The sequence below is a fragment of the Hydra viridissima genome, unplaced genomic scaffold (genome assembly GCF_058129835.1).
Source record: "Hydra viridissima isolate aposymbiotic clone 2 unplaced genomic scaffold, HvirCarnegie_v1 scaffold_12, whole genome shotgun sequence".
Taxonomy (NCBI): domain Eukaryota; kingdom Metazoa; phylum Cnidaria; class Hydrozoa; order Anthoathecata; family Hydridae; genus Hydra; species Hydra viridissima.
Window position 1 is genome coordinate 8,844,408 of NW_028324311.1, and position 13,562 is coordinate 8,857,969.

General features: G+C 29.6%; 1 protein-coding gene across 5 annotated transcripts in view; it reads left to right on the top strand.

Annotated features, from left to right (window-relative positions):
- Positions 1-13,562, top strand: part of LOC145193945 (putative tRNA N6-adenosine threonylcarbamoyltransferase) — a 39,638-nt gene that overhangs the window by 7,955 nt on the left and 18,121 nt on the right. For all 5 annotated transcript variants that reach the window (XR_016445709.1, XR_016445708.1, XM_090069033.1 and 2 more), the window contains exons 4-8: positions 784-885; positions 975-1,048; positions 1,270-1,365; positions 1,453-1,502; positions 4,434-4,512. Coding sequence is in view for 3 of the 5 variants with exons in the window: in XM_090069033.1 (XP_089925159.1) it covers positions 784-885; positions 975-1,048; positions 1,270-1,365; positions 1,453-1,502; positions 4,434-4,512 (401 nt within the window). In the remaining 2 variants the exon portion in view is untranslated. The remainder of the gene's footprint in view (positions 1-783; positions 886-974; positions 1,049-1,269; positions 1,366-1,452; positions 1,503-4,433; positions 4,513-13,562) is intronic.

A 13,562-nucleotide genomic window follows, 5' to 3' on the forward strand; every position in this document is an offset into this window, starting at 1 on the left:
ATTCAAAGGTTACTTTATTTGAAATTAGAAAGTTTGCTATCAATTATAAAAAGTCCTAGATTATTAGTAATTCAAACCAAAGTAGAAAACAAATTAAGTTTGTTTTAGTTATTTGATTCAAAATAAAAGAAAAAGCATCCTTAACATAAACAGCATCTTATTTTATGAACTTCCAATGCAAGCTGAAGACCAGATTAATTTTATAAACTTTAATTTTATTTTACTTAAATGTTGAATATTATTCTGTTTTTTTAAATCCTGTTAAAATTTTTAAAAGATATTTCTCCATTTCTCAGGTTCAGTCAACATAAACGTTTTGTTTGTCAAATCAATATCTTATATATTCACTTTTGTCAGTGTTGCTAAAAAGGTAACCAAAAAAATAGGACCTTTTTTGTGATTTGAATTCTTATTGAGTTTTCTTTTTCTTTTTACTGAGCTAAGATGAAGCTTGCACCTTTACTTAAACCTTAGTTAATTTTCTACTTTTTAAAATTTAAGAATTTATTATATAAAGGTTTCTTGCTGTAATTCTAGAATCATCAATGTTTCTTTGAGTTTTTAAAAAGGTAAAATGATACTAAGACTAATTAGCAAACTTACTTACAGATAAATTAAATCTACATAGATATTGCTCTGTTGTATGATTGATAACAAATCGTTTAGACAAAAAGGAAGGAATTTTTACTTTCATTATAAATAGAGATTACTTTCATGGCATAGAAAGACTTTTTTGCATGTCAAGAGTTTTAAATCTGAAAAGGATGATTAAAAATATTTTAGGTCCTGGCATGGGAGCACCACTTGTTTCTACTGCAATTGTTGCAAGGACAGTGGCACAGTTGTGGGATAAGCCTCTTGTTTCTGTGAATCATTGCATTGGGCGTATCTTTTAATAAATTATTAAACTACTGCATACTATACTACTAAATTGTAAAAGACAAATTTTTTTTTCTTAAAATTACAAATACTAGATATAGAGATGGGCAGACTAGTTACTGGTGCTATAAACCCAGTTGTACTTTATGTCAGTGGTGGCAACACTCAAGTAAGAAAGATTTATGTTAATTTTTTTTTTAGCAGTTACAATCATCTTCTTTTTACATAATGAAACTATTATGTTATATTTTAAAATTGATTTTGAAATATTATCTACAGAAGAAAAGATCATTTTAAATAAAAGTAATCACAAAACATTAATTTTAGGCCTCATTTAATTCGAAAACTGAAAATACTTTTGCACTTAATTATCAATCTTTTTAATCATAGGTGATATCTTATTCACAACAATGTTATCGAATATTTGGGGAAACAATTGATATGGCTGTAGGAAACTGCTTGGATCGATTTGCTCGTGTACTCAGAGTATGGTTTTAAATGAAGTAAAATCAGTAAAGTTCCTTGATTATTTTTTTTTTCAAACTAAACATCATTTTTGTACATAATTTTTAGCTTTCAAATGATCCTAGTCCTGGTTACAACATTGAGCAAATGGCAAAGCGGTATTTATTATTTGTACTCTTTGTAAAATTGTTAAGTAGTGCAAGAAGGTAATACCACTGCTGTTGCAATTATTATTTGAGGTGTTGTGTATATAATTGTCCTATGAGTTTAAGAATTATGAAAGGGGAATGTTGCTAGTGGGGGAAACAAGAAAGCAATAGGAATGAGAAATTGTTACCATATGTTGGTGCCATCTTTAAAACAAATTCTTCAAGCCTATCACAAAATTAAACATTTCTTTCATAGGCTCTGTAATACAACTAATTTAGTCATTTACATATAAAGTTTTTTCTTCTTCACTGTTAAATAACAAATAATTTTAGCATAATCTTTCTTTTTACTTTCCATTTCTTTATAAAATAGTAGATTCATGCTTCTTAGTTCTAGTTTTGAAAGGTATTTTCATATTTACCATCTGTGAACATCATTCTATATATGTGAAGTTCATTCTATAATTCAATTTCTGGTGCAAATATAATCATAACTTAATACCTTAAGTCATTCTACCAATTACATCTAGCACATCCATTTCTTCACCCATATTTTTTAAAATATCTAACACAAATTGCCGCTAAATACTTGATCACCATGCTTAATTTGGTCTGTGTTGTAATATATTGGATAGTGTAAGTATTTTTGTAGCCCCTTAGGGGGTGGTAAAAAATTGTTATCAAAATAATACTTTTCTATTTGCTTTTTGTACCAAGCTACTCAATGTGTTCCACTATTTTCACTGGAGTCTAAGTTAAATACCACACTCAGATTTTCTAGGCTTTTTACATAATGTATCTCTAAGATATTCACTTCTAAAGTTTTTTTTTATTTTTATATCTAAGCTGCTTTTATAAGATTAGTGTTAAATAATGGTTTGTTTTCTAATTTAATTTCACCAAACTTTATTTCCATTTTATGCAAACTTTTTCTCTAGATATAAAATGAATATTAAACAATATTTGTGGAGAGATTCTTTGAACAAACATCAAATTAATCAATTACTACCTAGATTTCTAAGTAGTAATATCTTCTATTAGAGGTTTAGTAATTGGTAAATATGAATGTGATAAGACAACACTATTACTTAATCTACTCATTAATCCAGGATGGTTAGATAGTAATAGACATGGTTTTTGGTAAAAGTCTTTTTCAACCAGAGTAGTCTTTAAAGAGATTAAAGTCTTTGAAAATTACCTAAGAAAAATATATCAAGATTTTTTGATGATAATGAGGCAATACTATAAACAGGTATATCTTATATACCAGTTTGGTATATTTTCTCACTTATTGAGGCAACAGTGTAAGAAAATAAAAATCTATAGGATAATGAATTGTACTAATGGCTGACAAATTTTAAACCCTGTAAATAACCATAAAGACGTGTGCATTTTTCATTTACACTGGTGATATGAAAAGACAAACGGTAGTTTCACAGCAAAAATGGAGATGAAGAACCACCTAAATGCTCTCTGTGGGATGACTATGCCAAGAAGTACATGGCTGACTTTGTATTTATGAATTTGCTTTTTTTAAATACTGATACTTGATCAGAATTTCCTAGATGAAGACCCTAGCACATTGAATGATCAAGTAGGCCATTATTTTCAAAGCTTGTCAATTTAGGACGACCCTAGTGTATAATGATACAGTTTTGTATCTTTTTATAAGGCAATAAAATATATAATGCATATTGATCTAAGTATATATTACTATAAGCTATCATGATTTTACAAAAGAGAAGTTTACCATTACAATAGTTTTTTGACATGGAAGTGTTTTGTCTGCCTGCTCCTATCTTAAATTTTTAAAAAAGTTGCAGATTTAAATAATTCAATGGGAGGTTCTTCAAAAATCACTGTTTTATCCATGTTATCATTAAAACAATAACAAAAAATTATTTACAAAAATAAAACTCTTTACACACACAAAAAAAAATCTGCTTATTGTAAGTTTAAAAAGAATATAATTACATTCCATTTGTATATACAATATGTAAGAAATACTTACGTAAGAAATTTAGCTCAGAAAAGAAAACAATCCATAACAATTCACGAATAAAAATTACAGGCATGTCAAAATAATTTGAAAGTGTAATAAACTACTTCTTGAAATGAATTGAGATGAAAAAGCTGGAGTTAGTTTTCCTAATCTCCAAAAAACTCTAGTGTATACAATTGCTATACTTGAGCAATCTCAATATTAAATAGTTGCTACATTTAATCCATGAGGCTGTTAAGCACAACAATATCAAATCAATAGGAAATGTTTAATTTTGATGTTTTATTGACCTTTCACTTCATTATAAAAAGTATGAGAACTTCCAAAATAGTATCAGTATTTTTTTCCAATATTTAAACCCACTTGCAAAATGTCTATTATTAAACCTGACATGTTATTAGTAAATGATATTTACCAAAATTTAAGTTGATTACATTTGATAATTTAACTTTTTTATTCTGTTGAAAAAAAAAGACAAATAAATCAAATATTTAATATTTATTTAGTAAATATATATTTGACAATTATTTAAACCACTCAGAATCATCAAATAGTTTATTAGCACAGAATCTTGAAATATTTCATGATTTTAATATTTCAAATGTAATATTTGAAAATTCTGGAAAATCTTTCAATATATATTTTTCTTTTTTTTTTAAATTTGAATTGTAAAACTAAATCTAAAACTTCTAGCTGTAAATTTTGGAAATATCTACAGGGCATTTCTAGATAAACTTTAGTCGTAGGTATTTTAAATAACAAAATAAAGTTCTAATGGGTTTGCTTACACTTTGTCTGCCTAGTTTCAGTGATATCTTGAAAATATTTATTGAAATCAGATTTTTCCTTTTTAGAGTGTTAGCTAGCAATGTACCCAAGATTTTTATTCCTAAATGTATTTACTTTTTAAATTTTATTGGATAGTTTTCTATTTTTAGTGGCAAAAAGTTTGTTGAGCTTCCATACTCAGTAAAAGGAATGGATGTCAGTTTTTCAGGAATTCTTTCTTATATTGAGGTAAAGTGCTTCAACTTTTGTTATTATTTAAAGCAACAACTCAAACATGTACTATACAGCTATTCACAAAAGTTTAAACGATTGCAGAATTTTTATCAAGTATGTTTGGTTATTGTTTAATAAAAAAAAACTGTAAAATAATATCGAATCAATTTTTTTTATTTAGTAAAGAAAAAGTAATTAGCTTTAAAATAAATATGAACATATTATAAAAACTTTAATATTTAGTTAGAAAAAAACTATTACAAAAAATCTTATAGGAAAAATAAGTAGCACAAAAGTTTAAACGAATTGCAACATTTGAACAAAAAATGAAAAAAAAAAGCAGAATTAACATTTAAAGTGTCCTCCTTGTTTTTATAGCAAAGATAAACTCGTTTATGCATTGATTCAACTAATTTCATGCACATCACGCAAGGTACTTTTAGCCAGTACTCATTCAAAAGTTGTTTTAAATGCTGAGTTGATTGAATTTCATGGTATGTCAGTTGATTGTCGATCCAAGACCAAATATTTTCAATTGGGTTGAGATCTGGTGATCTAGGGCACCAGGGCATCACATTGAACTTTTTTTTCAAAAAATATTTTTTGATTGAGTGAGCTGTGTCAGCTGAAGCCCCGTCTTGTTGAAAGATAAATTGCTTGCTTCTGCCATACAAGTGTCTGATTGATGGAACTAAATACATTTCCAATGTGTTCTTGTAAGTGTATTGATTAATTCAGCCTTCGTACAGCTCACAGAAGCCTATACCTTTGTGAGAAAAACATCACCAGATGGCAATCAAACCTCCACCGCCTTGTCGACGATTTTACAAAAACCTGTCTGAATATTTCTCAGTTGCAAATCTTTTGACATAGATTCTTCCCTTGCGGTTTACTACTTGAAAATTAGCTATATCACTCCAAATAACTTTTGCCCACTGTTCTACAGACCAGTTCAGCCACACTCGTCGTTAACGTTTATCCGTGATTGAAAGAATAGGTTTTTTAGCAGCTATGTACGTTCCAATACCTTTGTCCAACTATGTTCTTCTCACGAGCTCTCTGCTAACTTTTTGATTATTTTTTGAGTCGTTGAAGATTTGTGCAAGCTCTTTGTAGCTGAGTCTGGGGTTTTCTCTGCTCATTCTGAATATACCATTTTTGTCACGGTTGCTGAGTTTGGATGGTCTCCCAGTACGCGGCATGTCGGAGACGTCCTTGGTAAATTCCCAGGTTTTGATGGTTTTTCTAACGCAATATTCAGAAATGTTAAGTATTTTGCCTATTTGAACGTTTGTGTGATTTTTTGTCTGCGCCATACTAATAATTTGCCATTTGATGTCACTAGAAACTGATTTTCGACCCATTTGCACGCAATTGAAATTAATTTGAAATTCACAATATTTTAAGTTGGATTTTAATGAATTAAAAGCTGCCTGATGATATTCTGATGAATTTTTTGATTGTAAACCACTTATTTTAACTTGATTTGAAAATAAAAAAATTTTCGCACCGGATTAATCAATTAATTAGAAAATAATTGATCCTAAATAAAATCGTTTAAACTTTTGTGACACCTCTTAATTTGTATCATTGTACCTTTTAATGAAATTTCTGAGTAAACAGTGATGAGTCGAAACCTCCTTTTTTTTATTTTATTAACAAATAACCTATTTGCCAAATTGGAAAAAAAAATTATTTTGATATTTATTTCCGTTAGATTTTTATTCAAGAAAAACCGAAGATATATATATATATATATATATATATATATATATATATATATATATATATATATATATATATATATATATATATATATATTAGGGTGATTCAAATTGTAATAGAAAAAAAAATTTAACAAAAAAAAATATGGACAATGCAGAAAGAAAGTTAAAAAAACTTTATGACGAATATCTGTTGCTGAAAAACACCGACAATCAAAATTGGACAATTGGACAGAAAGAAGGACTTTTTTATGCTGACCTTGAAGAACTTTTTGATATATCAACCAAAAATGCATCAGAAGTTATGAAAAACGATGAAGATAAAGCATTTTTACATCAGCAGCAAGAAGAACCATTAAGTTGTAGCATGGCAGGAATTGATCGGAATTTAACAGCTAGGGAGGCACAGAAACAAGTCAGAGAAACTAAAATTTAATTGAGGCGTCAAAGCAGTAAGGTGGAAATGATGGAAAAAAACAGAACTCATTTCTTCTTCATCAGTAGTTGACATTGTGAGTGAAAGTAGCTCAAGTTCCTCGAATGATGATGATTATCAGACTCCTTCCTCTTCCAGCACACGAGTGGTTCAACGAAAAAGAAGATGAAATTTCTAACATAATATTGTATCGTCTCTTGATCGTGTTAATATTTCTGATTGCCGTGCACTCTTTGTGGTTGGAACAGTTGCTCAGGCTCTTGGTTACTCTCTAAAAGATTTATCATTGTTGTACAGCACAATCCGCAGAGAAAGGCAATTGGGATCTGCATTGGGATGGAAAGCTCTTACCTGATATCACTGGTGGTCAAAAAAAAGTGGATAGAATTGCCATCCTTGTGACTGGTGGTGGGGTGGAAAAATTGCTGGGCATTCCAAAGATTGATCGAGGTACAGGTGAGCAACAGGCTGATGCTTGCATGAAAGCTCTTAAAGATTGGAAATTGGAAGAACTTGTTCAGGGACCGGTTTTTGACACTACTTCATCCAACACTGGGTTTAACATTGGTGCCTGCACAATAATAGAGTAGAATCTTGACCGTAATCTTATATGGATAGCATGCAGACACCATGTCTTTGAAGTCATGCTTTCCATCATTTTCATGACTGCATTTGGAAGCAGTGGAGGACCTGAAGTTGGAATTTTTAACCGTTTCCAGAAGTAATGGCCAGCAATCAACAAGGAGGTGTTTACTATAGGAAATGAAGAATTGTATAACTGTGATTTTTTTCTCAAACTCCGTGAAGAAATGGTAGTGTATTATAGTGAAGCAATTAAAAGTCAACAACCCAGGGATGATTACTTAGAACTCTTAAATTTGTGCTTTATTTTTCTTGGAGAATCAACTGCAACATCGGAGTTGAATGTAAAGTTTTGGGCACCAGGTGCAATACACAATGCATGTTGGATGGCAAAAGCTATATATTGTATGAAGATATATTTATTTCAGGATCAATTTCTTATTACTGAAAAGGATAAGAAAGGAATAACAGGCATAAGTCTTTTTGTGGCATTTATATATGGACAGTTTTGGAATGAAGCTCTGTTAGCTAAACGAGCACCATTCAATGATGCCAAGCTTCTTTAACAAATTCAAGAAAATCCAAATCATACAATTGCAATTAATGCAGCAAAAGCTTTTCATCACCATCTGTGGTATTTTTCTGAACATCTAACAGGATTGGCTTTCTTTGATTCCCGTGTCGACAACAACACCAAGAGAGACATGGCAAACAACCTGAAATAACAGCCAAAATAGATATCTCTCAAAAGACATGATGCTGCCACATTCAATTGTCACAGTACATTGTCTTCCTTTGTTACACAACACACCGCAGAACTTTTCAATCTAATTTTGAAGAATGGCAAAGAAAAAGCTGAATCATTTTTAATTAAAGAATCTTCAGAGTGGGAAATGGAATCAACATATCTTGAAATGAAGCACAAGGTTCGTCAAATGAAGGTAGTCAACGATTGCACGACACGAGGCATAGCACTTATAACATACTTCAACTAAAGTGTTATGAAAGATGATGAAAATGATTGATCTATTATTGCCTAGTGTAATTACATTGTAGTACAGGACTATATTATTCTTTGTTTAACATTTAACATCCACTATCCACCACATGATAAGTAATTAATAATAAATAGTTAAAAAAATTTTTTTTTTTACTTTTTTAACTTCATTCCAAAATGTGACAAAACATGGCAACCCCTAAATATCATCCGATTTGATTCAAATTTCGGAAAATAATTACTATTGTCATATAGAACAAGGGCAAGCTTGAGGAAAACTAAAGTTTTGAACCTAAAAATTTTGCATCACTGTAGTATATATATATATATATATATATATATATATATATATATATATATATATATATATATATATATATATATATATATATAAAACGAAGAAACAACAACTATGTATGGTACTTAAAGTTTCATGCCTAGCGGCAATCATCAGCCATGAAATACAAATCAAAAATCTATAAAAACCGTTACAAGTTGCAAAAATTACTGTATCGTGTGCTCTGACGTCATATTAGGAAAAAGAGGAGGAAAAGAAAGAAAGAAAGAAAGAAAGAAAGCAATAAAGAAGTAAAGAAATGAAAGAAAGCAATAGAGAAATAAAGAAAAGAAAAGAAAGAAAAGAAAAGAAAAGAAAAGAAAAGAAAAGAAAAGAAAAGAAAAGAAAAGAAAAGAAAAGAAAAGAAAAGAAAAGAAAAGAAAAGAAAAGAAAAGAAAAGAAAGAAAAGAAAAGAAAAGAAAAGGAAAGAAAGAAAAGAAAGAAAAGAACGAAAAGAACGAAAAGAAAGAAAGGAAAGAAAGAAAGAAAGAAAAGAAAAGAAATAAATAATATAGGCCTAGTCACCAGTATCAAATTTCGAAAGAAGAAATTTATTTCTATGCCTGCATTTTGAAACCAATTCATTCTTCTTATTCAATAAGGTACCTTCATTAAACATAATCATGTACTTCTCATGCAGGCATAGCATGCAACATTTTGTGGCCGGGTTGTACGATTTGCAATGTTTGATTATCTTCCACTTAACGATAGGTGTGAAATTTTCTTCTTTCATTTTCCATATTTCTTTCGATAGTTCTGTGTCGTTCTTATATTTTTCAATGTTAAAGGATTTTTGGTGGTTTGCATACCTTAGTTTGAAAGGTGTTTCGCTGATGCCGTAATATATTTTTTCTTTCATTACTGGGTTGCTGGAAGAGATGGTGGCTTGGTAGACTATGTTTTTTGTAAGACAATTTTGATGTAAAGGACACTTAGTTTTATTGATGCAATTACAGGTTTTTTCTGTAATGTTGGGGTTTTTTTGCTGCTGGTTTTTTTGCAGAATGCTTTGGTTGTGGGAATTTATGATGTCTTTTATGTTCGGCATGCAGCTGTAGCTCACTTTAATGTAATTTCTATTGAAAATCTTATGGAGTTTGTGGTTTACTGGGAAATGTTTGTCGACCAGGTTTAAAAACCGCTTTCCTATATTTGTGCAAACATTTTTGCTGTAAGGAGGATTGAACCAGATAATTCTTCGCTTACGACTTTTGTTGTTAACAGGTTGTAAATTGGGGATGTATATAAGCTTTTGGTCGTAACCTGATTTTTCTAAGGCTTCCTCATACATATAAGAAGAATTTCTGAAGATTTGTTCGCTAGATGAATTGGCAGACAATCGTAGCTCGATGGAATGCGGGATCTGCTTTAAAATGTTAGGAGGATGGTTGGATTCAGCATGAATATAGCTTAAAACATTTTCAGGTTTACTATAAGGCCGGAAAGAGCAGTCATTGAGGTTTAAAGTGACGTCAAGATAATTGACAATTTTCAAATTACATTGGATGGAAATAAGTAAGCCATTGTCTTTGAAGATTTGAACAAAGTGCTTTTTTATTCTTTCCATTTGCGTGCCGCTGGTGTTTCTAAATATAGCTAAACCATCGTCTCGATATAGTCCAAAATCATCTTTGTTATAATGTTGCGATAGTTGGAAAAGTAGGAAAATGCCAACAAGTTCACAAACCTCGGCACCGTCAAAAGCACCCATGGTAACATCAAACAAACCGCTTTTCTTTTTAACCCAAACTTGATCATTATTAAAGAGTATCGATTTTCTTGCGTGTTTGATAATCATTTTTTGATCATTATTAATTGTTACGTGCTTCTCAGCAAAGCTAATTGCGTTGTTTAAAAGATTTTCATTGATTGAAGGGTAGAAGTCATTTATGTCAAAGATAAGAAACTTATACAGGTGTTTTTCAGTGATTATCTTAAACCAATCAGTGACATTTTGCGTACATATCCATTGATTGAGACCAAGTATACGTTTGATATCATGGTTTATTTTTGATAGTATAGATGGTTTTTATAGATTTTTGATTTGTATTTCATGGCTGATGATTGCCGCTAGGCATGAAACTTTAAGTACCATACATAGTTGTTGTTTCTTCGTTTTATATATATATATATTGCTCTATTTATACAAAATATTGAGCACTCTTATACGAACAAGAGATATTGTATTTGAAAATAATACAACCTAAAATAGCTATATATATATATATATATATATATATATATATATATATATATATATATATATATATATATATATATATATATATAGTACATGTTTGAGTTGTTGCTTTTTGCAGTTTTGCAGTACTGGGACAGGCTTTGTTAGGTAATGTGTGCGAACATGTTGCTAGCTAGCCCTGCAACAGTTATGTTAGCTGACTCCAAAAAACTAAAGTATTAAAAAACATAAAATGTGACAGGTTAGAATGAACCATATAACACTTACATCTATTCAAGTTTACTTGTAGCTAATACAGAACAAAATGAACTTCACCAGTTACATACAGCTCCAGATACCTTAAAATGAATTATTATTGCAAAAAACTAGTTATTAGTGCAAAAATGATATCATCATTTTCAGAACTTGCAGCTATTTGTGTGCTTTTTATAACTTTACCTATAACTGTGGCTGATGTAGAACATTCTTTTTCAAAATTAAAAATACTAAAAGCTTATATCTGGCCAACAATATCACAGGACAGAGATGATGGATTGACATTATTGTCTTTTATAGTGACAAAGTGAAAAAAAAAGGACACCAAAAAACTTGTAACTGATTATATCAATGTAAAATCATGAAAAAAATGTTTTTTTTAGAGACCTTTAATTATTGTATTTAATTATTATTATAAAGTATAGAAGATTAATTTGGTTTTTGTTTAATCATGAAGCATCAGTTCTTTAGGAAAGAGCATTTTTTAACATTAAAAAATATTTTAGTAATTGTTTAGATAAGAATGAATTATTAAATTAGCTGACACATTTTTGGAAATTGATGAAAATAAAGTTTCAAATTCTTGCTAGTAGATTTTTATGTAAAATTAGAGTGTTAAAACTTATATTGAGTTCTTACATACTAAGTTATCTGTTGTTAGAAGATTATATGTATAAATTATGTATAGAAGATTACATGATTTATCATTTTTAAATTAAAAAATGGAGTATTTTATAAATTTAATTCACCACCTTAAAACTATGGCTACATCAATGTTTTAAGAAGGGGTGAGGCCTCATAAACTTTTGCATACAAGTCACTGAACTGATGGGAACAATGAAACCTTTAGCATGCTTGATTATGTCAGAAATGGTCTGTCTTGAAATATTTTCTCCATTTGAGTGATTTTTTTGCCATAAGAGTTTGTAAATTCACTTTCTTTGTTTCTTGTTTTAAGCTGATTTTTTAAAAAATTGCAATAGTTATGTAGTACTATCAAGAAATAAAAGTAGAATATAAAACACCCTTTATATTATTTTTGTATTATACACTTGGTACAGTTGGCTTCCTTAGTTTGTACTACTTAGTAGTAGATCAAATCCTAGCTGTTAATTATGACATAGTTCTCAAATCAGTCAAGAACCTCTTTAGTGCAATTAGATTAAGATGTTAATTGTGAGAAAGATTGTCATTAAAAATATCTCCCCTCTTGTCTGCTTTTTTCAATTGGATTCTAGAAGCATAGAGTTCTAAAAATATAGTATAAGTACATTACAAATATTACTTTCTGTTTATTCAATTGTATAAATTGTTCTTAGCACCATTTTTATTTTGATACTGTGCCAAAAAAAGAAATTATCTACCAAAATGCTCTGCAGTCAGCAACTTTCACAAGTACCAAAGCAACCCATATAATTCATCTACATGAAAATTTTGATTTACAATAATATTCTGATTAACAGGAGTGAAATTCTCCATGACACTCGTTTTTGTTTCATTATTTAGACTCTAAAGAACAAAAAGAAAATTGTTTTTCAAAATTGGTGCATGGGATAACCCCTCAAATGTCCTGAAAAAAACTATAGTCATAAGAAATAGATAGTCTGGCCACTTGCAGTATTCCTTTGATCAACTCTTTGTTCGGATTTTTTTAATGTCCAGTTTGCTTCAGAGTGCACAAAATTTGTTTTCATCAATTGTTTATCTACGAACTGCTTGTTTAAATTACATCTTTTTCATCCAATACTAAGAATGCCTGGTGCTAATTGTTCTATTAATGGATGCTGTACTTCTAGGAGGTGTAAGGGAGTCTCAATATTTAAAGTTCCTGCTTCTAACGACAGTTTTAATACTTCTTGGAGGGAAAGTCTGATTGTCATTATTCTTAAAGATCGTTATGAAGATATAAGTTTGAAGACTCAAATAGAAAATAAGCGTCTGTTTATTTGTGAAAAGCATTATCTTCAGAAATGATACTTTATAACAATAAAAAAGACATTGAAACCTGGATCATTGCTGACTCTGTGCTAACCAATAAAATGTTTTACACTAATTCCTATACAAACAAAACCTACATCTGCCATCATTTCTAAAAAAGATGCTTTAAAGACTTCAAATAATATTACTGCCTTTAAGTCTATATATCAATGATTTGAAGAGTTCTTAAATCGTATTAGCAACTTACGAATTTGTGGCTGGACCATGAGTGTGAGTCCTGTTGTGGCAGTATTTAAACTTTATGTTAAAACCCACACATGTCCTTGTTATGAAATATGTTGATGATAGTCTTGCTTTCACCATTTGTGTATATTCTTGACTCATTCCAGATAATCATTCAATATATACAAAATACAGAAGATCTATGTGACATATTTCAGCATCAAATCTTTTATCTGTTGTTACTTCTTTAAATTAATATGTTCTGGAATAAATGATAACTTTGCATTAAAATCAAATCTTTATTTCAAACATTGTATTTCAAAAAAATTTGATTTATTTACATCTAGAAATAAGTTTCCCTTAAACCAGACAGT